This window comes from Oreochromis aureus, linkage group 11 (assembly GCF_013358895.1).
Source record: "Oreochromis aureus strain Israel breed Guangdong linkage group 11, ZZ_aureus, whole genome shotgun sequence".
NCBI lineage: Eukaryota > Metazoa > Chordata > Actinopteri > Cichliformes > Cichlidae > Oreochromis > Oreochromis aureus.
The window spans coordinates 30,071,519-30,096,126 of record NC_052952.1 but is presented as its reverse complement, the minus strand read 5'-3'; the positions used below and the strand labels follow the sequence as shown (position 1 = coordinate 30,096,126).

General features: G+C 39.7%; 2 protein-coding genes across 2 annotated transcripts in view; both read left to right on the top strand.

The window, feature by feature from the left end:
- The window catches only part of bbs9 (Bardet-Biedl syndrome 9), a 169,695-nt gene extending 164,263 nt beyond the window's left edge, over positions 1-5,432 (top strand). The window contains exon 22 of the mRNA XM_031756711.2: positions 5,062-5,432. Coding sequence (XP_031612571.1) covers positions 5,062-5,390 — 329 coding nt within the window. The 3' untranslated portion in view covers positions 5,391-5,432. The remainder of the gene's footprint in view (positions 1-5,061) is intronic.
- Positions 5,433-17,950: 12,518 nt separating this feature from the next.
- Positions 17,951-24,608, top strand: part of bmper (BMP binding endothelial regulator) — a 33,871-nt gene continuing 27,213 nt past the window's right edge. Inside the window, exons 1-3 of the mRNA XM_031756685.2 lie at positions 17,951-18,479; positions 18,770-18,906; positions 24,386-24,471. Coding sequence (XP_031612545.1) covers positions 18,804-18,906; positions 24,386-24,471 — 189 coding nt within the window. The 5' untranslated portion in view covers positions 17,951-18,479; positions 18,770-18,803. The remainder of the gene's footprint in view (positions 18,480-18,769; positions 18,907-24,385; positions 24,472-24,608) is intronic.

The following is a 24,608-nucleotide window of genomic DNA, read 5'->3' as shown; positions in this document are numbered from 1 at the left end:
ATTTTTGTAAGACCTTTTTTGTGAATACGGAAATGAGACTCAAAAACACTGGCATCAGAAAACTGAAACCACGCTTTAAAAAATGAAGTGGTTCAAGATGGCAGATGAACAAAGTAAAAAATTAACAGCACTAAATCTATTATAGTCGAACTTTAATGAAAAAAGTGTTGTGACAGTGAAGCATACATGATAACAGAAGTAAACTGTAAGATGCATGCAAAATCATTTTTAGGGAACTGTCCATTCAGCACCACAAAACTATAACAGAAGCAAAATAAAGTGGTATGTTGGTCATTATTAGCTGTTAGCTTTTATACAAGTATGGACACAAGTGGTGTTCAAGAAGTAACAACAAAGCTCACCACAGAACTACAGAAGATATTTTTTGGGTCATTTGGAAAGTTTTATCTTTCGTCTTCCCAACTTAGACTTACTGTATCTGAGCTGCACTTTAAAAAAAAACAAAGGAAGAAAGAAAGAAAGTAAGATAAACACAAACTGAATTTTGAATTTGCTTTTGTCAAAAGAAGTTGAAGTGTCCCAATTCTTTCATAGATAACAGGTTTCCCATTTTACATGATTGTTAAAAGGCGAATTTGTTTACAAAGGAACATTTTCTTTCTTCTTGCTTATCTCTAGCCATGCGGTAAGTTTTGGTTTTAGTCCTGAAGTAGCCAAGATATGCCTTCACTCACGTACTAGGAGGTAAATTTTCACAACAGTGAAAAATGATAGCCATCTCAATACCTAGAACGAAAAATAAAATCTTTCTGGCTAGATATTTCCAACTTAAGAAGCTTCAGCTTTCTGCTAAGCTAAAAGCCAAGTTAATCTTTTTAATCACAAAAGAAAAACTTTAAATTGTCGGGTGGCCCCACCTTTTTGTAATTCACATGTATGACCTATTTGCGCTGTGAAAACAAACCTAAGAGGTAAGGACTGTGGACCTTTGACACCAAACATATCAGGGTTTGACCCATGCCTCACATGATGATTGTTTGCGTGCGTTCTGACTTCATCTGTAGCCACAGATTTACCATCAGTGTTAATCTGAACGGACAATATTGGGTTAAATTGTGAACTCTGACACCAAACAGAGATGTTTGACCCAAGTTTAAGACTTGGGTGCTACTAGGCTTAGTTTCAGGTTAAACTCAATTTCCTGTTAATGGTCAAACCATTTGTACTGACATTTTCTCTTTTGTAGCCTTTATTCATCAAGAGAAAAACCAAACATTTTTTTAAAACATTTTTCAAGTGGTTTTTGTCATGTTGGTGATGACCTTTATTCTCAAATCTTAAAAGGATTTTAATTAAATTAATTTTTCAAATTGACCTTTTGTAGAATATATCCATTAGATGATACATAAGCCATTCAGGACTCATATTAATTTGATTAGAGGAGAACCATACTGCGAGGGTGACATCTACAAACCAATAAAAGGTTAAAGTCAGCCCACATAAATCAACTTACCTTAAATTTTTTTAATGTGATGGCCATGGTCATGCCATAGGACAGATCCCACCAAATCTACAACAGAATGGCTGGAAAAAAAAATCAACGTGTTACATGATTCTTTGACGTTTTTAGTCAAACTTCAGGCCTCAGCCTGATTTAAATGCTGTGGCAGGACACTTAGGGAGATTTGCATAAATGAATATCTGCAGACCTCAATCAAATGAAGCAGTGTTATAAAAAAGGTCCAAAATCCCACCATGATGTAAGAGATTGATAAAGTCATACACAAATGACTTTTTTCCAGTTACTGCTGCAAAAGGTGGTTCTACAAGCTCCTGGCTTTCACATACAAGCACAGATACGCTTTGCCTAAATGATGGGAAATTTGTTATATGCATCTAACTTTTCGTGAATAACTTCTTGTTCATTAAAAACATTAAAATTAAAATGCTAAAAAATCATTTAAAAGTCAACGTCAGTGTTGCCGTCTGCAGAGAGTCTCTATTCACATGAAATGATCTCTCAGACCCAAAAATGTGCACATAAGAGATACAGATGCACATGTGCAACACAAGCACAGACTCCTGGTATCTGTTGGCTCAGCTGCTGAGGAATGATATGGAGGAAAGTGTGTTTGCTAGCCAGATACTTACCATCCAGTCGGGATTAGGTGGTCGCTACAGGATTACTCCCATCAGAGACCCCAATGCTGTGGACGCACATAAAAATCATTGATTAGTGCATATTGTCTTTGGCGTAGCACACGTGCATAAACACAGATGTGTACATGTTTTCTGCTATTTTCACATGCATGTGCTTTCTTTCTGGCCTTTATTTCTTTATAGCTGCAGTTCTTAGATAGAGACACACCCTCACCCAACATTTCTTTCATGTTGAACTATAAAAGTTCTGAGGTCACTGAGAGAGGCGGAGGGGGAGAATTTGCATGCCAAAGTGGAAATTTGCTCTTTTGCAGAACAGTTTGCGGTCAGCTTTCTCTGTGTTTGTGCTTCCAAATTATTTGTTCTCACTTTTTCTGTAGAAGCCGATAGATTTTGTGCATGTTAGCGTGTGAAGTGGATCAGCACAGTTAAGGGGTTTTGTGGTTTTTTGGATCTAATTAGACCTGGTTGGGTGGGTGTGCTTAGAAACACGAGCGGCTTAATCAACCGTCTCAGTGGCCACCCATTAAACAGTTAAACTGAAACTCAAACAATGGAGCTGCAGACCATAACGTCTAATGTCTTATCATCCATGTGTGTTTTTAATTTTCTTGCCTGTGTGAGCAGATTTAGCAATTAAAGGAAATTAGGGGCAAAAATCCCACTTTTGACTAATATAGAAAACAATATACTTAAGATATGAAAAAGACACTAAACTGATTCTAGTCACTAAGAAATTTAAGGTATTTTAGCCAAAGTCAGTTCTTTTTTTATTACATTGATTTGTTTTTAGCACACACCAAAAGCCCAGTGTGTGATGTAATGGATTCATTTAGATGCATGTGACTTTATAAAAAGATAAAGTAAAAACTTTTCAACTATTTGCAGCACACTTAGGACAGACACCCATCTGCCATCCACACACACACTACCAGAGTCTCTCTTTCTTAAGCCCTAGACGATGAGCTGTCTGATTAGAGCTTCTCTCTGGAGTCTGTGAACACGCGCAGTCTTTAGGGAGCAGTCTGTAGTCTCCACCACATACATGCAAAGACAGATTCATCCACACACGTACACACTGGCAGATATTCTAAGAGGTGGCTCTTGTACTGTCGCTTCCATACGCACGCACACACAGTGAGATACCAGGCTGTAGTCTCCAGTCTGAAAAACCCTCTCCATTCTCATGGAGATAAGAAGCGTGTCTCTTTGTTGGCAGACGCCCGTACCGTTATCACCTTATCAGAAAGCCAATCCAATCTGGAGAAGGCAGCGCTGCAGAGTGTGTGTGTGCATGTGTGTGATTGTCTGTGTGTGTGGTTGCAAGGGCCCACCCTTGACTCTAGTTGAGTGGGGGTCCTTTGTCATGCAGCAGGTGCTGTTGTCAGTCAATTTGTCTTAATTTTAAAGACCCGTGGGAGTTGCAGTGTATTTGCATCACTGTTAAAACACGGGCTGATTGGGTAAACGTTAGTTAATCCTCATTCTTACTGCTAATGGACTTAAAATACAACCCATCTAAAGTTGTATTTTAAGAGAATCTGTGTGCCATTAACATTTTGAACAACACCATTGTCTTTGCGTGTGTCCACATGGCTAAATCCCTTCTTCTTCTTTATTCTCTTTGCAGTTTGTAAACAGCAAAACTGCATCTAGGCCACCACCTGTGGGAGAGCTGCTCCAGTCAGTCCTCTCCACAACATTGTGGTCACAGATTCACTTTATAATTTTTATTTTCATATTTTTTGGCTCCTGTTGTCAGACAGCAGAAAAACAATTATCCTGACAATGATGCACTGCCACTCTGATCTCATCTTTACTTTATAGCATTAGCATCATCATCTACAAACAACATCAGCATAACCCCGTTATTGTAATAGCTACACTGAGTGTTTGACTAAACTGGTATTTAAAATGATAGATGCTGGATGTTTTTTTTTTCACATTAATGCTCTCTAGTACCATTATGTCATTATTTTGGGGGTTCCTTATACCCACTAAAACATCAGGGGTTTTAGGATTTATCTAACGATATAAGTGCAACTAACTAGTTGCACTTATATCAACATGGTTTTGCAAAATAATACAATTACTACTTTTGCTTGTCTTCTGTTTTGTTTCTAATCCATCTCATTCATTGCATTTAATAATTTAATAATCTTAAACAACTGTGCCTGCAGTTTAATTCCTCTGGCTGCTGGTCCCTTGTTAACTGCAGCTGTATGGATGGAATTAGGACTGTTTTTCGATCTTAATTCAAAAGTGAGGATGGAAAGAGCTGCCTTCTTGCCTAAAATCAAAGGTTTAAACTTGCTATGATGCCAGGATTGGCCTTCATGAGTGAGTTGAAGTGAGAATAAATAAGTGACAATTCGATTTAGACTCAGCTTAGTTATTAATTAAGACTTTTTGGACCTAAGAGTCAACTCAGGCTTAAATTTAGGGATCTTGAGAGAATAATGGAAACCAAAACTTTTTTCTTTCCATCAAGGGATTTGTCAGTCAGTAACTGGGTTGGTCCAAATGCAAAACCATGTTATAAGGTTTGCAAAATTCATGGTCCCCATAAGTTAAGTCATGTGACTTAAGAGGTCCTCCAGTGTTTCTTCCAGCATCACAGTCCAGTTTAAGTGTCCCTTTAACTGATACTCACTCATGAAAAAAACTAATAGTGTTCTTTTTTTGTGTTGCCTAACAAAAACTATTTGTGACCTTTCAGACCAAACCTCTAGCCATCTTTTTTATGATCCTTCGCTGACGCTTGGGTCACGGTGACAGCAAGCTTCTACAGCTCTTCCCAGGCTTCCCTTGTCACTCTCAACTTATCACTTTGGCTGAGACCTGAGACTGAATGTTATGAATGTAATGTTTTGAATAAAGAAGTAGAGATATTAAATCATATGTAAGGAAATTTACATATTTTTTTATTTTCTTCTTCAGAAAAAGAGAAGAAAGAGGTGTCCAAGGAACCATCAGAGGCGAGCGTAAAAGAAGAAGAGTCCATCAAGGAGGCAAAAAAGGAGAAGAAGGAGTCATCCAAGGAGAAAAAGGAATCCAAAAAGGAGTCAACTAAAGAGCCCAAAGAGGAGGCAAAGAAGGAGTCCAAGAAGGAATCATCTTCTTCCAAGGAGAAGAAGGAGTCATCAAAGGAGAAGAAGGAGAAGGAAAAAGAGAAGGAAGGGAAGGAGGCAGGGGACAAAAAAGTGTCCAGGAGATCATCAGTTAAAGTGAAAGAGAAGAAGAAGGAGCCAGAGGCTGCGGAGGGTTAATAGAAACAGTGCGATAACATAATATGCACACACATACGGAAACAAAACATGTCTAAACAGCATATACAGACACAATATGCACATCTGGGGGCTCGTACTTATAAATATACATGTGTTTATATACAGTTCACATTTAAACATATACAAAGCCATGTAATTCAATAGGACACAAATACACATTTATATTCAGTATACACAATAAATACAGTAAATCGACTCGGTCAAGGTCACATGTCTTAGCAGCAAAACAGTTTCCTCGTATATGGATATTTACATCTTCTAATAATAGCTGATCTCAAAAACACACACACACACACACTCTGCTGATCCACCACATCCAGTAGTTTTACTGTACCCATGGAGAGTGAGGAGGAAGGCAAAGTTGTCCTCCTCTCAGACATTTTGCTGACTTTCTCCTTCCGCCTCAGCAGCAATTGAACCCACAGCCCAGTACCTCCCTAATCCCCAACCACGCCCGGCCCACGCTTACTTCTGGCTGTGACGTCGCACCCGCCTTGTCGCCCCCTCGCATGGCACCGGGCCTTGCTTGAGCCTCCCCCGTCTGTCCACTAAGAATAAACCGCCTGACGCGTTCAGCCATCCTGCTGCTTCCGGGTAAATCAAGGCCACATCCTACATTTGGTTCCGTCGCCACCCCCTCCGACCTGAGGTTTTATTTTTTTAAAGCTGGGATACTCAAGGACATGCGGTGGCTGATGGACACATAATTGTTGCTGCGGGGTCGAACCTGAGACTGTTTTTGTAAGATGGAAACCAACAGGGTGTTTCCTGAAAAAGCGGCGTGGCAGTCCAGAGTCTACAGGGCCAGTTTAATACTCCAGCCTTTTCTGCTCATCCTTAAATAGTCAGGAACATTGTGAAGGTAGGCTGGTTTTAACAGCTGCGTACAGCAATGTTATCGCAAGATGTTTGCACCAGAGCAAGAAATGTCTTACTGCACTGTACTAAATGATGTCAAAGAGTCAGTTCATTTACAGTAGAGCAACACTGCATATTGTCTTACTTTGGGTCGTGTCTTGTCTTTGTAAAGTAGATGTGAGTGCGGAGGGGTTTCCAAAGATGTCCGACAGCACTTCTGTCTAAGCGCACAGGTCCCTTTACATTTCATAGTCAGAAACATCTTCTCTTTACTCTAAACACCACAGATACAACCAAGTTCAAATATTTTTTAAGTTATTGAGACAAAAAGTATGCATATTTAGGCACCATGAGAGGGAAGTTCGAAAAAAATATACAATATAAATAGAGTTAGCCAGTCCTTTCATAAAAACACACAAAATAAGATAATTACAGATGTTCTTTGGTGAGTTTATCATACTGGAACCAGCATGTACAGACTGGTGAGTTTATTGGTCAGCTTAGAATTTAAACGTCTATACTGGCTGATCAAATTTACAGCATACTGTATGTGCAACACTGAGCTTAAAGGGTGGAGATGGGAATCTGTCTGGACAGTTGAATTTAAACCAAAAAGCCATTCACTGAGTCTTTTTTCCCCCAGATGAAACAATCACTACTTGTTAAAACATATAGTTGCGTCCCTGGTTTAGAGATTTATAAACCAAATATGTGATATTATATTGTAATATATAATTTTGGACACATTCACTCATACAAATCCATTTAAAACACATAAATTTAATAGCTTGAGCTATATTTAAGTCAGAATTGAAGCTTATAGACTTCAGCCATATGTTCCGTGCCAGCAGCAATCCCAGCGGCTCTGCACTCCTCTACAAGTCAACTGTAAGCATCATGTCTTTATGTTTAGTTTCAGCCCGACTGTCTGCTGGGAAATTTATATTTAGTTTGTATTGTGTAACAGAGTCCCTGTTTGCAGCAGTGCCTACTGCTACTGCTGACTCATCTGATCGAAAAATGACATAGTATGGGTGTATATCTTATTTTTTTATGTAAATATTTTAAAATGTAAACTTTGAGCAGAGGTAAAAACAGATCAGCCGAAACCAGCATCAGCTCATCCTTGCCAAGAAGGACAATTAGGTTAAGTTTGTGATGTTATAAAGGGTTCCCACTGGACACAAGGTACTACATGTCAATGTTTTTGAATACCTTGAATGTTTATAATGTACATTAGGTTTTGTAATTGTTGTATTAGTGGTGCAGATTTACCAAGCTCTCGTTCCGAGTTTGCTTTTTGTAGCCACAGTTAATTAAAAAATAAGTTTCTGTACTCCAGAATAAGTCAGGACTTTGTCATTAGTCTGCAGCAGGTGCAAGATCACCAACAATGTGAATGAAATAAACCATGTTTATGAATGTTTACTAATAAAAGTAGTCAGCTGTAAGTTATCAAAGGTTGTGCAGTAATTGTGTTTGGTGAACTTTTAATGTTTATACATGCGGTGTGATTTCCATGTACAGTGGTCACTCCCTATAACGCCGTTCACCTTTCGCGTTCTTGCTGTTTCGAGGATTTTTTTTTGTGCAATTTTGCGTGCTTTTTTTTTTTTTTGAGCACATTGTGTTCTGCGTCCTCATTGGCTGTAAACCACTGCCAATCAGTCTCCTCCATGCCGTGTCTGCTGTACAGAATGCATTCAGCTTGTCGAATTTACATAAATCTGCGATCACTAGCAGTGTGACTCTGAAGTGCTGTAATGTATGTTTGTAAGTTTTCTCCGCAACAAACACAGCAATGTAGACAAAACATTTTGCACCGCCAAAGGCACCTGCGGTAGCACCCAAAAGGCAGAGGAAGAAGCTAACCATCGCACAAAAAGCTGGACTTCTGGACATGCTAAAGGAAGGTAGAAGTTACCGTATTTTTCAGATTATAAGGTGCATTAAGCGAAACAAAACAGCCAGATAAGTCAAACTTTATTTAATTCATTCTTCTTGCTTCATTTACTTCCGTAATATTGATTTATTAATGTTGAATTCTCTCACAGCTGCTCTATTCCCATGTTCTGGACCTGAAAACAGGGTTTGATCTTAGGTTTCATTCTATAACTCTGGACTTATTTTTCTACAAAGGTTTGAACTTTGAGAGTATTTAAATAAGAGAGAAAAGTGTGCAAATGTTCATGCCTGTCTGAGAAAAGAGTATTAAGTGTGTAGTGAGGAGTTTTACAGCCTTAAAACATCTATAAAAATGGTAAAAAATAAAGCTGGCTACTTTCACCTAACGCGGGTTATTTTCAGAATGTAACTCCCACAATAAACGGGGGACCACTGTATATCTGTCTTTGCTCTGCTTGTGCAGTAATATGGTCAAGTCATGTCACTTTGAGCTGAATTCTTCTTTGCAGAAACACAACAGTCATTTTTCTTCCTGCAAGGAGAAGTTCTCCACTACTCTTCCTTTGGCGCTGAAGCTGTAAGTAAATCATAACTGTTAGAAATTTCCTGGATTTTAACATCAAATTTTTTTCAGCTTCACAATATTTAATGACTTTTTAGTATAAAACAGCACATTTAAAAAAAACAAACAAAGTTCCCATTTCCTCAGAAAAATAATACCAGTTTCAATAGCATGTCACAGCTTTTCATTGGTCAGACATCCAATGTCATTACAAAGAAATACACTGACATGGCTTCTTCATTCAACCATCTTTCTTTGGTGTGGTATGGCAGAATGCCATGTTACAGTTGCTGCCATGTAATTGGCTGATTGGATATTTGTGTTAATGAGCAGTTGTAAAGTTGCCAGTGACTCTATAATAATTGTTGCAGCAACTTAGGTCAGTACCTAGTACATATTTAGCATGCACACTGGAGCAGCGAGGGATCGAGCCACCAACTTTCCAGTTTGTAGATTTGGTACTCTACCTCTATCCAGAGCTACACCCTAATTACTGAACATACTGATGTGTTTATATTTATGTTTAAAATGCACCAGAAGTTCCTCTGAGATGAATGAAGTTTTAATCTTATATTTGTAGCAGAGACGAATGCACAAGAAACAAAATGCTCATTTAGACTAGTTATCAAAAGCTTGACCTTGGAGCAAAGACGTGTCTATAGGTCTTTCAGCATGCTTCATTCAATTTCACCTTTTTAGTGCAACGACTGCTTAACTTAGTAAATCTTGGGAAAAGATTTTCTTCTTTGAATTCCAGCAAAGATGACCTTTTCACATGGGCAAACGGTTAAATGTGCAAATTTCCATCATTTCTCACACTCTTACATTTCTGTGTTTCCACAGAGAGTTGTGGACAAAGAGTGAAAGCCAACCTAACACTTGTCAAGTTGAGAAACGGAGCTCAGTCTGACGACTTTTGAAGTGATCCCCTTTTGTTTATTCTTTTCCCCTCTTTTTGGGCTGCGCGGGCGAGATCAGCTGCAGATTGGGTAACGGTGCTAAAGCAGAGCTGCTGCTGTTTAAGTTGGCAGCAGCTCCCAGTGTGTGTACATGTAGGAGCGCTACAGATAGAGTTACACTGCCACAAAAACTCTCTCAATTTTTGTTTCCTTTTCTCATTTGGTCAAATATTTTCATTTCACTCTTTCAGCTCATACCTGCCATTACGTCTCTCTTTTCAAAAAACGTGATCTTTGTTTTTCTTTAGTTATATTTATCCTCACTGTCATCTGTCTTTACAGTTTCTCATGAATTTCTTCTGTTCTTATCCCTCCTTCCTCTCCCAATGTTTTTTTTCTCTCTGTTGTATCTTACATCTCTCGCTCTTGCACACTCCTTATCAGTTTCTTCCTTTCGGTATTTCTTTTTAAAACTCTGTTTAGGTTTCCATTTCCTCTTTCACTAACTCTTTCCCAATCTCTTACTTATGGTCTTGATTATCTTCTTTCATCGTCCCTTTTAACTTTCACCCTTTGGTCCGTCTCTCTTAGCGTTTTATCCTCTTTCCCACCACTTCATCCCTCCATCTATCAACCCTCACAGAATTACCTGACTCTCTTTGTTGTTTTCTTTCCTCTTTCAGCACTTTGCAGCTCCTTCTCCACCCATAGCAACTTTTCCTGGAAATCTTGAACTTTTTCAAAAGCTCAGGAACTCAAAAACTCTACCCCCTTTGTCCACATGATGTTCCAACTTTAGATCTTTGGACATATTTCTGACCCTACCAAAAAAAAAAAAGAAAAGAATGAAAGAAACTCCCTGCATCCCTCGAGCACAAACAGAAATAGTTTTTGATATTTGTGTAGAATAATAAACATGCGTCGGGTACGAACAAATGGAAATGGTCAAAAGAAACGGATTAAACTCAACTAAAGAGACAGATGAAAAATATCTCATGAGGTTCAAGGAGTGTTTGAAAATGTTACACGTCCTCTGATTTATGGTTCTTGCAATACTTATTTTTGTATGTCAAAATCGGTTAACTAGTCACACAGAGTTCAGCTCTTCCTGCGAAATGAATGTTGCACAAGAATCGGTCACATGTGTAGTCAGCGTGTTAGTCTCACACTGGAGTGTGTTTATCTGGAGCATTTTTTGTGTGCCTGTAATTGTTTCGGATGAGTTTGCGTTCTTTTTTCATTCTGTCCTGTTCTTTCTTCTTCTGCTCCCTCTCTTTTTTAAACTCAGCATTCATCTTGAAGGTTGAAGATAAAATAAAGATTTCCGAAAAAAAAGGCTGCTGTAGAACAGACAGCTAAAAGATGTTGTCCTGTGCCAAATCCAGGTCAGTTGGATGTCCAAGCTACTTTCTGTTCCACCATTCGGTTCGTTTTTCCGTCACAAAACAAATTAGTCCCCACTTTTTCTTCCTGTCTCCTTGCCTCCTCCTTTCTTTACTTTCGCTGTTTCTCTATGCTTCATTCTGCTTAGTGTTTATGTGTTTTAAACACTTTCCCAGATTTAGTTTTTTTCCTCATCAGTAACTTCTTCCCTCTTTCACGCCTGTAGTAAATCAGCACTGATGTGAGGAACCACTAAACGTAGCTGCACACGCCCAACTGTTAAAAACATCAAACAATACTTCAACAATCAAAGTGTAACGGGGCCGCAGTGGCAGTTTGGACAGAGCGCAGAGTTGGGATTCAGACACTGAGGAGCAGACGTCTCTTCTGGGGTTTTATTTCCAAGCTTATTTCTGTCTCTCTGGGTTTAAGGCGTAAACAAACTGGATTAGATAATTGCCGCATCATTTTACTCTCGCTGCAGATTTGAAGCGTCAGCAACATTTCACTTCTGCCACGGGGAACTTAAGCTCGGATTTCTTTTTTTGTGTGAACAATACTGATCCTGTGTTTTGATCCCAGTGGAAAATTACAAGAAATGATCTTTCCTTGGTAACGCAGCTACATCATGTTTTTACTTCCCAAAGTGATGATATCACATTTCAGTCCTTTATGTGAAAGGACAATAGAAAATAGCATTTAAGATATGATTTGTTCCATTTTGTAAGAGTTCATCTATGTGTCCATTTTTGCCATAAAATTATTTAAAATAAATAAATTTATTTATCTGCACGTCACTTAATGCACATAGTGTTTCAATTTACAGATATTCAATACAAATGTCTTCGATATATTTACTATAAAAACACAGTTTTAGTGCAATAATATTCCCTGAATAACACCACAGCAACTTTTGTCACTCAACAGCCATCTTAAAAATTTTAGGCATTGACTTTAATTTCTGTGATCACAGGAAATAAAGACTGAATCTAGAGAATTGTAATCTATACAAGTGTCAGTGTCATGAGTCAGAGTCAAAGGCTTGTGAAAATTCACCAACAATAACTTTTATGAAAAATATCTTGTCCCCCTTGAAATTATACTTCCACCAATATCGTTGCTGTTCTCTCAAAGATTTGCATTCAAGTTTCTTTGCATCTCTGTGATCGTTTCTCTGGTGATTTAATTGTATCGTGTTTTCATGACACATCAGCAAGTTTATTACAAAACCAAAACTAAAGGCGAAAGACCCTTTTAGTTAAGCAACATAAAAATAAAAATATATTAAATGTTGTCTTTATTGGAGAGGTTGCTGCCGTCAGGGAGCCCTGTTGCCGTGGAGATGGGGTTGCTTGGCCTGCAGAGATGTTTAGGTAGATCATAAGGTCTCACTACCATCTTGTGAGTCTCATCTTTCACTCTGGCAGTTCTTGTTTTCATAGTGAAGCTTAATAATTTTTGGCTGTACTTTCAGGTATTTATCCTGCACACAAAAAACTGTTGCTGAATGTGTGAAATTCACTTTGTCTCATGTCAGCTGAGTTTGAATTCCTACTCATTACGTTTTTTTTTCTTTGACATGTAAAAACAGCCACTCTCAACTGATCTCAAAGACGACATCCCCACATTTTAATTATAGTTTGCTCTCTTTAATGTCTGAGCCAAAAAAGGTTCCCAGCTTCCAGGTTTGCTGCAGCATTCCATGTTTCCCCTGATGGACTATTTCCGCAAGTCACTGCGTGGCTTCTAAACTTTACCTTATTATGATGTATTAAAAACAAAAAACTCAAGTCTCCCTTTTCTAAATGCTAGAGAGGCTTTACATATTTGAAACCTGCAGGGATTAAAAGACGTGGTGAGAAGGGCATCTTTCAGGATCTTTTGCTTGTTAGGCAAATATGTGAAACACTACACTACTGTGAAGCTTGATTAAAAACACACACAAAATGACCATAGCAGCACCTGTATTTTCATAATGATGGTTTTTGTAGGTAATGCTTTTTGGCCCAGCTGAGTGGCATTGTCATGTGAAGGTCTCCCTCAGTCATGGGTGTAATAAAGAGAGCTGGATAACATAATCTACCAAGGTGTTCTGCTTGCTTCCACAATTTTAGGCCCTTTAGATCATGGGCTTTATAGCTATGGGATGAAATAAAGTCTCTTTTACGCTTTCCAAATGTTAATCTTATGAATGGATAAGGTTTTTATAATAAAACAAGTCATTTCCTGAGGTTTGTAATACACTCAAAGATTTATTCACCATTTTACAGCTACTACTGTTCCAGTGTCCAGTGTCATTGTCTCTTGGAGGAAAAAGACTTCTTGCGCCAGCGTTCGTCACGTGATATGAGAGAGTTGTAATAATGGTGTTTGGCCACTGTGCAAAAATCACAGCACAGTTCCTTACTTCTGTGTGTGTTCCTGTGCTGGTCCAGAGCAGCAGGTAATGAGCTGAAAACTAATCTCTGCTGCAATCATGGAAAACCCCTCCTCGCAACTGCAATTTGACTGTTTTTCTTTTTCTAACTTGAGCTGAAATTTACAAAGTCAATTATCTGCCAAGTGAGTTTCATGACCTCTGGGCCCTTGAAACCTTAAGAACACCCTCCTTGCTTCCTTCCTGCAGAATGTCCTTTCTGCATATATGTGGCTTCTGTCCGACAGCAGTGATACATGCCAAGAGATTAGCTTGTAGCCCAACTTCCCTGTAAGAAGCTTGTAAAACCAGAAGAGTACGCAGCGTGATAGATCCCAGAGCTCCCGCACTAATTCAGCAGCTCTCTAAAAACATACCTCCCTGCTCTCTGAATGATACATGGAAAACACTTCACTTCTTCACATAAGCAGCTTGAGCTGTTAGTTACATCTTGAAATATACAAGGCATCAAACCCTCCATTTTACTCATTTACACTTTACACACAGTTTCCAGGGTGTTTGTCTGAGGCTGTTCATAACAGCCTCCATAAACATCTTAAATATCTGCAGTTTACTTCATTACAAGGATGTAAAACGCAACAAGTTCATGTCACAATTTGGGTTTTTATTGTGTAGCTCCACCTTTCGTGCTGCCAGCTGTGATCCATGGCTGCAGGAAGAAGCATCAATATTTTGGCTACTGGTAACATCGACATCCAACTCATTCATCTGACTCGTGTTGGTGGTTAAAATATTAAATGTGGGATCTTTTTGTCATCATTAATTCCCTCTCACAGGTACGACTTTGTAAGGTGACATGTTTTATAATTAAGTAGCATAAACTGTTTTTTTCCCTGATGACACCACTTGGACCAGACAGACATGTTTCAAAAACTGCTGCTTTGATCGCTGCCACGTGTTATAGATTCTATCCATGCTCTCTTTTTTCTGTAGCAAATGATGCAAACATCCAACACAGTTTGACTGGACATTAAAACATCTGCAACAAGCCAGCGCCGAGTACAAGGTCAGTGAAATCTGTCCGTGTGAGAAAAGTGCATGTTGTTAATCAGTTAATTTACAGTGAGCGAGTGGGCATCATGTGTGCGGCTGCCTCTGGGTCATGTTCCAGCTCCCCCTCCTGAATTCAATGGAAGATTTCCAGTGGTGAGATATTGCCTTGTCCCCTGTTGTGTTGTTGCATATGAGAAAGCGTGACTTTGGACAACGTCCTGACCAGGAGCATTCCTGACATCGTCATTGTCGCCTCTGAGCCAGACCTACCGACTGCAGGGGGGCCTTAACCTCGGGGCTTTTGTGGCCCCAGCTGCTGTCTGCAGCCAGTTTGAATGCAGGAGGGTCATCACACACCCTGAAAACCTCCTGTGTCTGCAAGGCAGCCAAGTACCATAAGAAAATGTCTTTTCGTCTCCTCACCTTGCTTTTGAACACATACTGTATACATCTGACTTTCTCATTTCTTGATATTTTCACCGAGGTTGTGAGTGGTTACATGAAAATTGCAAATTAACAAAAAATTATGAGGTTTGTAAGATGTATAAAGCAGTTTTTAATCCCACAGCTCTTTCAGATTTCTATAAAACTAAAGCAGTTAATTTTACTTCACCACAACTTGATTAATCAGTCTTGGGAAAATTCACTCAAAGCAGCCTGTATTAAAAAGAGAACAAAAAAACAAGGTGAACAGACTTTTTTAAAAGTTACAAAAAAAAATTGATTCACTTAATAAAACTGATGAGAATTAAAAAAAAAAATGGAAATCAAGACTGATGCCATAAAATGGAACAATATATATTTAAAGAAAAGTATATCCAATATTTGAGTCCCAGTAGCACCTGCTTTGGGTTCTGCAGCATCCTTCATGACTTTCTCCAACATTTCCTCAGTCTGTGTGTGTTTGTGCGTTTGTGTGTGGAGGATCATTAAGGGACCATCTGCAGTCACATCAGGTAGACCCCCTTCTTCTCTCTGTTGCCATCTAGTGGTTAATATTACTGAAATTCAATCTCACTGCGACAGTCTACCTTTAACGGGACCTTTCATGGTCTCATTTGAACACACTGTGCTTTTTTCTTTCTCTTTTAACCACATAAAGTCTTTCGCCACACACATTATGTCTTGATCTTTATCTCTTTAACACATGCACCATGCTATTTTTTTTCACAAGCTTACTTTTAAAAGCACAGTTTCCTTTTTTTCTCTCTGCAACACACACACAAATACACACTTTACTCTTTGGACTCTCTTCCTCTCTGTCTCGTTTGACTGATGCACACCTCAGCTGTGCTTGCGCTGGTGTGTGTTTTCAGTGTGCAGCAGCACATTTCGAGCAGCGGCTGATGCTCAGTTAAAAGCTGCTGGGTGGGTCCTAATTATTTCTTTGAAGACTTGCTTTTCCTCCCCGTCTGAGCATCTGATGAGCTTCACTTTAAAGAGGCCAGACACGCACATACACAGACACTGTCATGCAACCTGCCTGATCTGTCACATGAGGCTTTGAAATGCTGACTCCAGACTGCAGATTTATGGGAACTTAATGCGGGAATATAGAGAAGTTTATGATGTGAAGGAGCATGCTGAGTCTGACACAAAGGAGGGAAGGGGTGTTTCCAAAAATTAGCAAAAAACAGAACTAGTCTTACAACCTAAACAACCACATCAGTGGTTTGTTGCTTCTTTCTGGGACTTTTCAGGAGGCAACCATTGATATAGGGCTGTAAAATAAACAGTAACAAAACCATTAGAAAGTATTTATATAATTTGACAATGCTATGGTCAAGAGACGTGGAGAGAATCTTTATGCTCAAAATAAGAAGGGACTGTGCATGCTCTTTACTTCATGTAGCATCAGCCCACTAATCCACCCCAACATCCTCCCGAGCAGCCTCCTAACAACAACTCTTGTTAGTATGGCCACTAGAGGGCGAAGTCATTCGATCGTAAACATATTGGTGTGAAAACGGAATAAAATGTTAATGTGCATTTTTAAATGGAAAACAGTCTCAGAAAGAAACAAAAACCAGAAATCCTTTGCTCACTCCTCATAATATAATGCTTACATTTGTGTCCCCTAGAGAATCCACCAGACCCCAGTTTGGTAACTGTGGACCTTTGACCCTTTCAAAAGCCACTAATGGAGCCTTAAAAGTCCTGTGTCAGGAACCAGGACTTGGTTATTGTGAAATTAATTGAGATAGAAACTAATTTTCAGCATGGCTTAATTCAGGCTAGGCAACATATTTCCTCAAGAGGCCACACGAGAAACTGAGACTGTTGTGGAGGACTGCACCAATAACGTTATAAAGAAGTTAAATTAATACTGAGCAGTTCAGCTTATTTGCGTGGCCCTCTGGGACAGTCTCAGTTTCTCATGTGGTACCTTTGGGAAAATTTATTGCCCACCCCTGGAATCGGCGTGAAGCATGCATATGAGCAGGCTCAACTACATTATATGGATAAAAGAATGTAAACATTCTAATATGAGATTAATCTTGTACTGTAACACCTTTTACTTCACTTGTGTAATATTTTTAACCAAATGTTGGAATCTGGCTGCACGGATTTGCTCCTGTACAGTCATAAGAGTGTTAATGAGGTCCATCACTGTTGGGCAAGGTCTAGCTTGCAACCAGTGTTCCACTTCATCTCAAAATTATTGGATTGGAATTAATTTTGGGCTATGTGCAAGACAGTCAGGTTCTTCATCACCAGACTGGGAAATGGATTCCTTTGTGTAGTTAGCTTTGTGCTGTGAGGACTTTCATGTTGTAACAGGAAAGCTGTTGAAACACATATTGTCTCTGATGTGATGCTAGAGCATTAAAATTCCCCTTCATTGTGATTAAGGAGCCTAAGACAAAACAGGGGAAAAAAAGGTCCAGACCTAAAGTAAACATGGTGACATAATTTAACACTAAACAGGACACAATAACAATCTATAAAAAAGGAAGTAATGAAACAATTAATTACTAGTAACAGTCACGGAGACAAATCCTTTTTTCTTGCCTCTAATATTCATTTATCAATACATTTATTAGGGTAATCATTGTGGAATTCTGCTACTTGTGTCACAGTAACCCACTTAGCGAGGAGAGATTAAGTGAAATAAAGGCTAGAACTTGTGCTGAGTGTGCTAAATAATGACATTTTAGAAGAAAGCTGGCTTCTTCGAGAAACACACATGTTGCACTTGATTTTTTTCATCCTCTCTCTTTCCTTTCCTTTTTTCTTCTCCAGTGTTTTTCTTCTTTTTTAAGTCCATAAACTTACAGAGTGGAGACATAAAGCTCTCCTGGCTTGTTGGTAATACAACTTTATCTCTCTCTCTCTCTCTCACTCACACAGGGAGAGAGAGAGAGATACAGGGAGATTTACATTAGCTGCACATACGCTCAGAAGCAGTCAAACAGAAGTAGTAGCTTTCATTGTTGTTTTTTTTTTTTTTTTTAAAGAAGTAGTAGTAGTAGAAGGAGGGCCAGGGTTTGGAGGTCACAGCAGGAAACCTGAATATGGGGACCAGAGAGGGTCTGGGTTAGGGGGTATGGAGGAAGTTTTGGAGAGATCTGGAGACGGGAGGAGGTCCGGGTTTCACAGAGGAGGCAGGACTTTCTGGCTCCGTGGTGCGCTCCGACACCAGAGGTCCGCTTTAATACCGGGGGTGGAGGAGGAGAAGCAGGTCGACTATTTACACCGCTCAGCCAGAGAGAAGCTGCAGTCCGCTTCTCCGCCCTGATACAGTCGGCATCGAGCATCCATGTGACAAGCGGACTTTGGGATTGGGAGCGCAGATTAAGACAAGTCTACTGCTGGAAAAAAATTGACTCGCTGGCTGGAAGACGTTTGAGTTTTAAACTCTCCTGTAGAGATACAAATGTGCACGTGTGCATCAGAGCTGCATTTACCTCGGACACTTTGGTCTGGACTCTTCTGACAGTCGGAGTGGAGCAAAAGTCATTTTAACTACTCACAGCTTGCCGTTCCTCTCAGGATATTCACGTCTGCAAAATCTGAGACTGCTTCTCTATGTAAATATTTTCAATTCATTCGCAGACTGTGTTTTTTTCCGCAGGGCGTGCGCGGCACAGCTGTCTCCTGCTTGCCGGCGCGTCTTTGTCATTTTAATATCACTGTAATCACCGCGCGTCTGGCTGATTGCCACTTCGCATTTCAGCTCAAACTGACAAACTGAGGAGGCTTTCTCTCCTGGTTGACATGCAGACCAGAAGTTTTCGAGATTAGCGTTGATTGTGGAACTTTTATCTTCATTGTTTTCCTTTGGATTGATTTTATTTATCCCTTAATTTTTTCCCCCAAGCTCTTTGATACTTCTTCCTGGAGCAAACCCGAGGATGTTCCGCTGGTTGAACCCTCCCTCCTGGTCCACCTGTAGGTTTTTCTTTTGCTTTTTGCTGCTGCTCCAAACGCCCCAGTCTTCCTCTCCGCTAATTACAGGTAAGATTAAAGGGATCATAAGGCTTCATAATAACACATCACAACTCCCTCCGTGCGTAAAAATCTACCCAAACCCCTGGTTATTTAGTCTGCTGCCGCGTCTCCGTGCTCCTTCGGTCTTTTTTTACTCTTCCAAGAGTAGCGCACCAAACCAAAGTCACTCCAGCTTCTATATATCTGATGACCAGTAATGTGGCAGCGCAGGGAAGGGTTCAGGAAGCGTTGATGATAACCTTCAGTTTGTTTCACGATCACAAGGAAGCAGAAAAGGATGAAAAGCGGTTTTATTTTACCCGTTTTATTACTCGTTTTCCTAACCCTTCCTTAGCATCACCGTAAATTATTTTGTTTTTTAAGCTCACCAAAATGTGTATATTTCACAGTTGTTGTTTTTTTTTAAAAATAAAATAGTATTTCAGATGTTGTTTTTATTTATTTTTTCTCTCGAACAAGCAACGTTTATCTTGGCGTTTTACGGGAAAGTCTATCACGCGATTATAAACTTCACCCGGGATTATCCTCTCTGTGCCACCCTGCGGGGAATACGCTTGTGCTTCTATTTGAAGCCGTAGAGATAATATCAAACAGCAAGTCCAGCCTGGCACGCTTGTAGTTTGCAGCAGACCTTGTTATTTGCAGGAAGACGTTTTCTGTCATAGCTATCACGATGAGCCAATATCAAAGTGATTTACATCAAACTTACAAAAATTACACGATGATTCGGATCATTATGATACAAGGTCTGCGTAGAATTATAAGTGACTTTAACTCAAATTGATATTTGTGTCACTTTGGGTTGTAATTAACCCAGTTTTTAGTTACAAGCAGGCTGTAAAGTGAAAACCACTTTCCTTAACCAGCTCTAATTTAACAGCACTCTGTCCTCCCTCCTGATCGGCCTCCCTGTTTGGGGCTAAACGCGCGCGCCCTCCCCGGCTTGCTCACCCTCTTTTGACAGCCAGATTGCATCATAGGATATCGGTTGTTTGCCCTACAGCGCCGTTGAAGTGTGAGAAAAATAGAAGTGGAGTGAATGAAAGGTGGATGTGGTGGTGCGCGCTGGCCCGGGCTCCTCAGCCAGTCAGCCCGGCGTGTATGCGTCTTATCGCTGGGTAAACAGCTTTGTGAAGCACGAGACTTCTGCTACTGACCTGCTTTTACTGACCTAACCTGGCATTTGATAATGATCATTTATTTTACTTCTGTGTCCTCCAGGTCATTGGTAGTGTTGCCATGGCCACAGTGGATTAATGCCATCATAAATTGATTAATTAAAGGAGAAAATGTGATTTAGAGCAGACGTTTTACTTCAGCTTTAAACACTAATACAGACCTCAGCATGACAAGGAGCGCCATAAATTACTTTATGCACATCCGCTGCGGTCCTGATAAGAACGAGTTCTGGTTTTAGGGGTCCCCCTCTCTTAGCAGTTATCTGAAGCAAACCCGGATAGATGAGAACCAGATCAGGGACAAAACGTGCACCAGATGGGTATCCCTAGTGTATCTGTTTGACATAAAACAGCGTGAGAAACCCCTGAGAACCAACAGCCTCTTTATCATCTGCACCATTACGATCCCAGCAGATCAGATTCCCCCACCTGGCATCCCAAACATGCGCTGTATCATCTGCCTATTGTCTGCTGAACCACAGACCAGGAGTTTTTGAGCTGTTTGAGGTCTTGCAGTCAGATGGTTGAACGTGTCAGTGCAGCAGGTGGAGCAGCCGCTTCAGAGGTCATCCTGACCACTAGAGTGTCCACAGCCGCACTAGAAGGTGTTTAAATCCACTTCGCAGCACTTGTTACATTTTTTTTGCAAACATCAGAACTGTTAATGATACTTATATGAGTCCTGCATTGCTATGCATTAATATGTAAGTGAGGCTAGTGACTTAATTGTCTGTAGAAGACCTTTGAGTCAAATATAATTATAATTATTATTTATTAGAACGATATTTCGCTGATTAGTCTGAGAACTGTTTGTCTAAAATTGCATGAATGTGTTTTTGCTGGCAATTTTTTTCAAGGTTAACAAAACTCAGTTATAAATTTTTATTACGTTTCATAAGTCTGAAAATCACACCAAAAGCCTGCATTACCAAAAAGGCCCAGCTCTTCAGAAACATGATGGAATAAGGTTGATTAATTTAATATATTTTGGTGTTTTCATTTTTTATTTCAAGTGAAAAACTGCCACATTTATTTGACGGGATTTATTTTAACATACAAAACAGACAGAAAACATGATGCTTGTAAGATTTATTAGATGAAACCACCTGACAGTATATAAAGCAGTTAACATTTGCTCCACCTGCTGTGCCTGAAATTACTTCAATGCATTAGATTTATTTTTTGTTTGTATGACAACGTGCAGTACATTCACAGTTAAAGCTAATTAGAGAGATTTTACAGATCTAGTAACAACAGAGTGTGAAATTGTTTGTCAAGGAGCTGAAAGGGTTAATATAGATACATTTGACATTTAGCAAAGTCTCTCTGTCAATTCAAGCAAAAGATTTATTAGGTTTTTGCTGATTTGCCTATCAGAGTCAGATAGTGATCTCTGAGGGAAGACAGGTCACAGATCTGAGTCAGCTTGAGCTCCGGCACTATTAATGGCTTTCTGAACGACTTCATCTGCCTTTTACTTGCAGCACTTGGCAGAGGGTTGAAATAGAGAGGAACTATATAAATGCATCAGTTATAATGTCTATATTGACAGTGCTGGGAAGATGGATACGAGGCAAATCTAGCAGCTGGAAAATGAGAGTTTGGGTTTTTTTTGGCATTGTAAAAAAAGGCTTGGGACCCCCACCCACCTACACCCCTTTTCCCTTCCATCCCTCACCCCCCGACACTTATAGCTCCACCAGTTTAATTACACTCGAAAAGTTGTAAATTTTACAGTGGCGGAGTCGGTAGGGTTTGTCTGCTCTGCCCGAATCCACAGGCTCAGGCTGGTTTACTGCTGAACTCAGAGGGACAAAAACAGACGGCATGACTCGCTGCTATAAGGAACTATTGTTGCAGCGTGGAATCTAAGTTTACTGCATTACAAGCCTGATATAAACATTGCTAAGATCTTTATGACTTCAGACATGAGCTGATGTTACCGTTGCTACAGCCTTCACCCTTTTCATTCAATCACGCTTCATATTTAATTTACAGTGATAGTGGGGTTAAAATCCAGTGTCATTTTGGTCTCATTGGGTGCTTGATTTCAGCCAGGGGAACACATAAGTTCTTTTTCTTTACCAGCAACCATGAAAATCTTCTTTTTTCCAAAGTGAAATGACACTTGTTGCCAGCAGAGTTTATTGGATATATCTAGTCAGCTTATTTTGGGGACAAAAATCTTGCAAAAATTCTTTATATTTGGTTATGATGGCCGGACCTAATGGTAAAAAAAAATTAAATGACTGTCACCAAATTCAGTGTATTTAGGGAGAAAACTCGAGCTGCTTAGTCCCAGTATCATAGTGTGCAAGAATTCATGTCTAATTTTTAACATAACCTGTTTTGTGTTTTTATAACTTAGATAAATGCTCGTAACCGATGTGTTTGGCAAGCGTAACACTATCTCAGGTAATGTAAACATTCCCAAATCCAATAAAGAGCAGCACAGAGCTGCTGCAGTGTTTTAACTGCAATAGCATCCAGGTGAGGCTTTCGCACAGCGGGGAAATGCTCCACAGGAAACTGGGATTTATAACATAATCTTTGATCACAAAAACTAGGTACTGATGGGGGATTTTTTGCATTTGGAAATAGGTTGGCAGGTAGTAAATTCAATGGGGTGATGAGCAGATAAAATCCCTAAAGTATCTGTTTCTGTAGATCAGATTTGTGGCTTGTGCACATTGCTTTGTTTCATGGAAGATGTTTAGGGGATGGTAGATTCCTGAATTGTCAACATTGCAACAAACCAAACAGTCAGGAGTCAGAGGTCACACTGATAGGAGATCAACCAAAAATATCAAAGTGTCCTGGGTCTTTACCTACAACAGCTTGCCTGGTTTTCATTCAGTCCGTCTACGTGTGCGATCTCATGGAAAGATGTTGTCAAGGTGATAGTATCGCAAATGTCATGAAAGTTCACACGTGCGTACTTGAGGTCCAAAAGAAGATAGAGTTTGAGGATAGTTTTAGCCGAATACTTGACCACTAATTACTGTAAGTACAGGGACAATGGCCTCATTTAATGCCTTTATATTCTCTGAGATTTGTAATTGCCCATGAGATTTCTGTATTTAGTGCATGAACTGCTGCAGCTGGTGTGAAACCACTGAAATACAGTCTCTAGTTAAAGCATTCAAACTCTTGGGTTTTGAATGCTTTTCATCATCGTGCAATTTAGAAAACAGTTTTTTGAATGAACTGTAAGTGATGCTGAAACTGTGTTCATTCAGCCATGGAGGAGATACTGCAGACGCAAGACAAATTACTGGAAGCAGGAAGTAGTTTCACACTCAGGCTTTAAATTCACCTCAATGACACCCATTCAGCTCTAAAGTAATTAAGAAGGAAGGTTTTAGTTCAGAGGGTCAAAACAAATATAGTGCATGAACAAACGGCCAAGTATCAGTCTGGAGGCTTTTTGTGTTTTGCTGCTACAGCTCTCTAAGCAGCAGAAACTGGTGCCTCCAAGATGTTGACATCTGTGTTCTTCTACCCATAAACCCATGGATTTAGGGTCGTTTCCTGTCGTTGGTTCAGATTACATTTGGACTCGTAACAAACCGGCTGACTCATGTTTACCAGTCTCTTTAGCATGGCTGACATCGTTTTCATTGTTTTCTTATGAGTCTGTCTGTCATCACAACATCATTGTGGTCCTGGAGACATCTACTGTAGCAGAAACCCAACAAAGACAGTTTTGAATACTGTGGCAGGTGTTTTTATGTCTGTCTGTGAACAAATTTAGTCAACACGATACCACCAGAGTTGGGCAAGATACAGTTACAAAACTTTTAGTGTGTAACTGAGATTGAAACAAGAAAAAAAAAGATGAAGGTGAAGATGGACATGCTCCATCCCACGAGTGCTAAGTAACAGGCACTGGAAACAGTTGGGTCATCTAGCATAATTTTTTAATGACTGGATTGTTGGCAGCGGGGTCTCTACTTTTAATAATCTGAGATATCATGTCACTGCTCTTAACCGGACAGACAAATTAGACTTAAAGTGACCAGTTCAGTATGCTTGTGTAGTTAAAGTCACAATATGTATATTTATGTATTTTAGGCTGCTTCTTTATGTACATGTTAAATATTTATTATATGTTGATTGTTGAATGTTTAAAAATTGTTAGTTTAGGACGTATCAAATATCTCCACACTGGCGTAGAAGAAATCCAAGCTTCTTTCTGCTTTGCATCGCTCGTTGTGTTGTGCAAAAGTATTTAATACAAGCCTGTGTGACATCATCATCATCGTTTTTCACTCTCCTACATCTCACCTTCCTCCTGTCCTCTATAGGTACTGAGGCCAGCTGTGACAATGAAGGAGAGGTTCTCCACATCCCCAACATCACCGACAACCCCTGCATTACATGCGTCTGTCTGGTAAGACTAATTCCTTCTCATCACTGTCAGATATGTTGCAGAGGTCGCAGTGTGTCTAATGATAGAGAGGTACTGGCTGCCATGGCGCCCTGCCCTCGCTGTTTTTTCTCGCCTCCTTGACATGTAATCCTTGACAG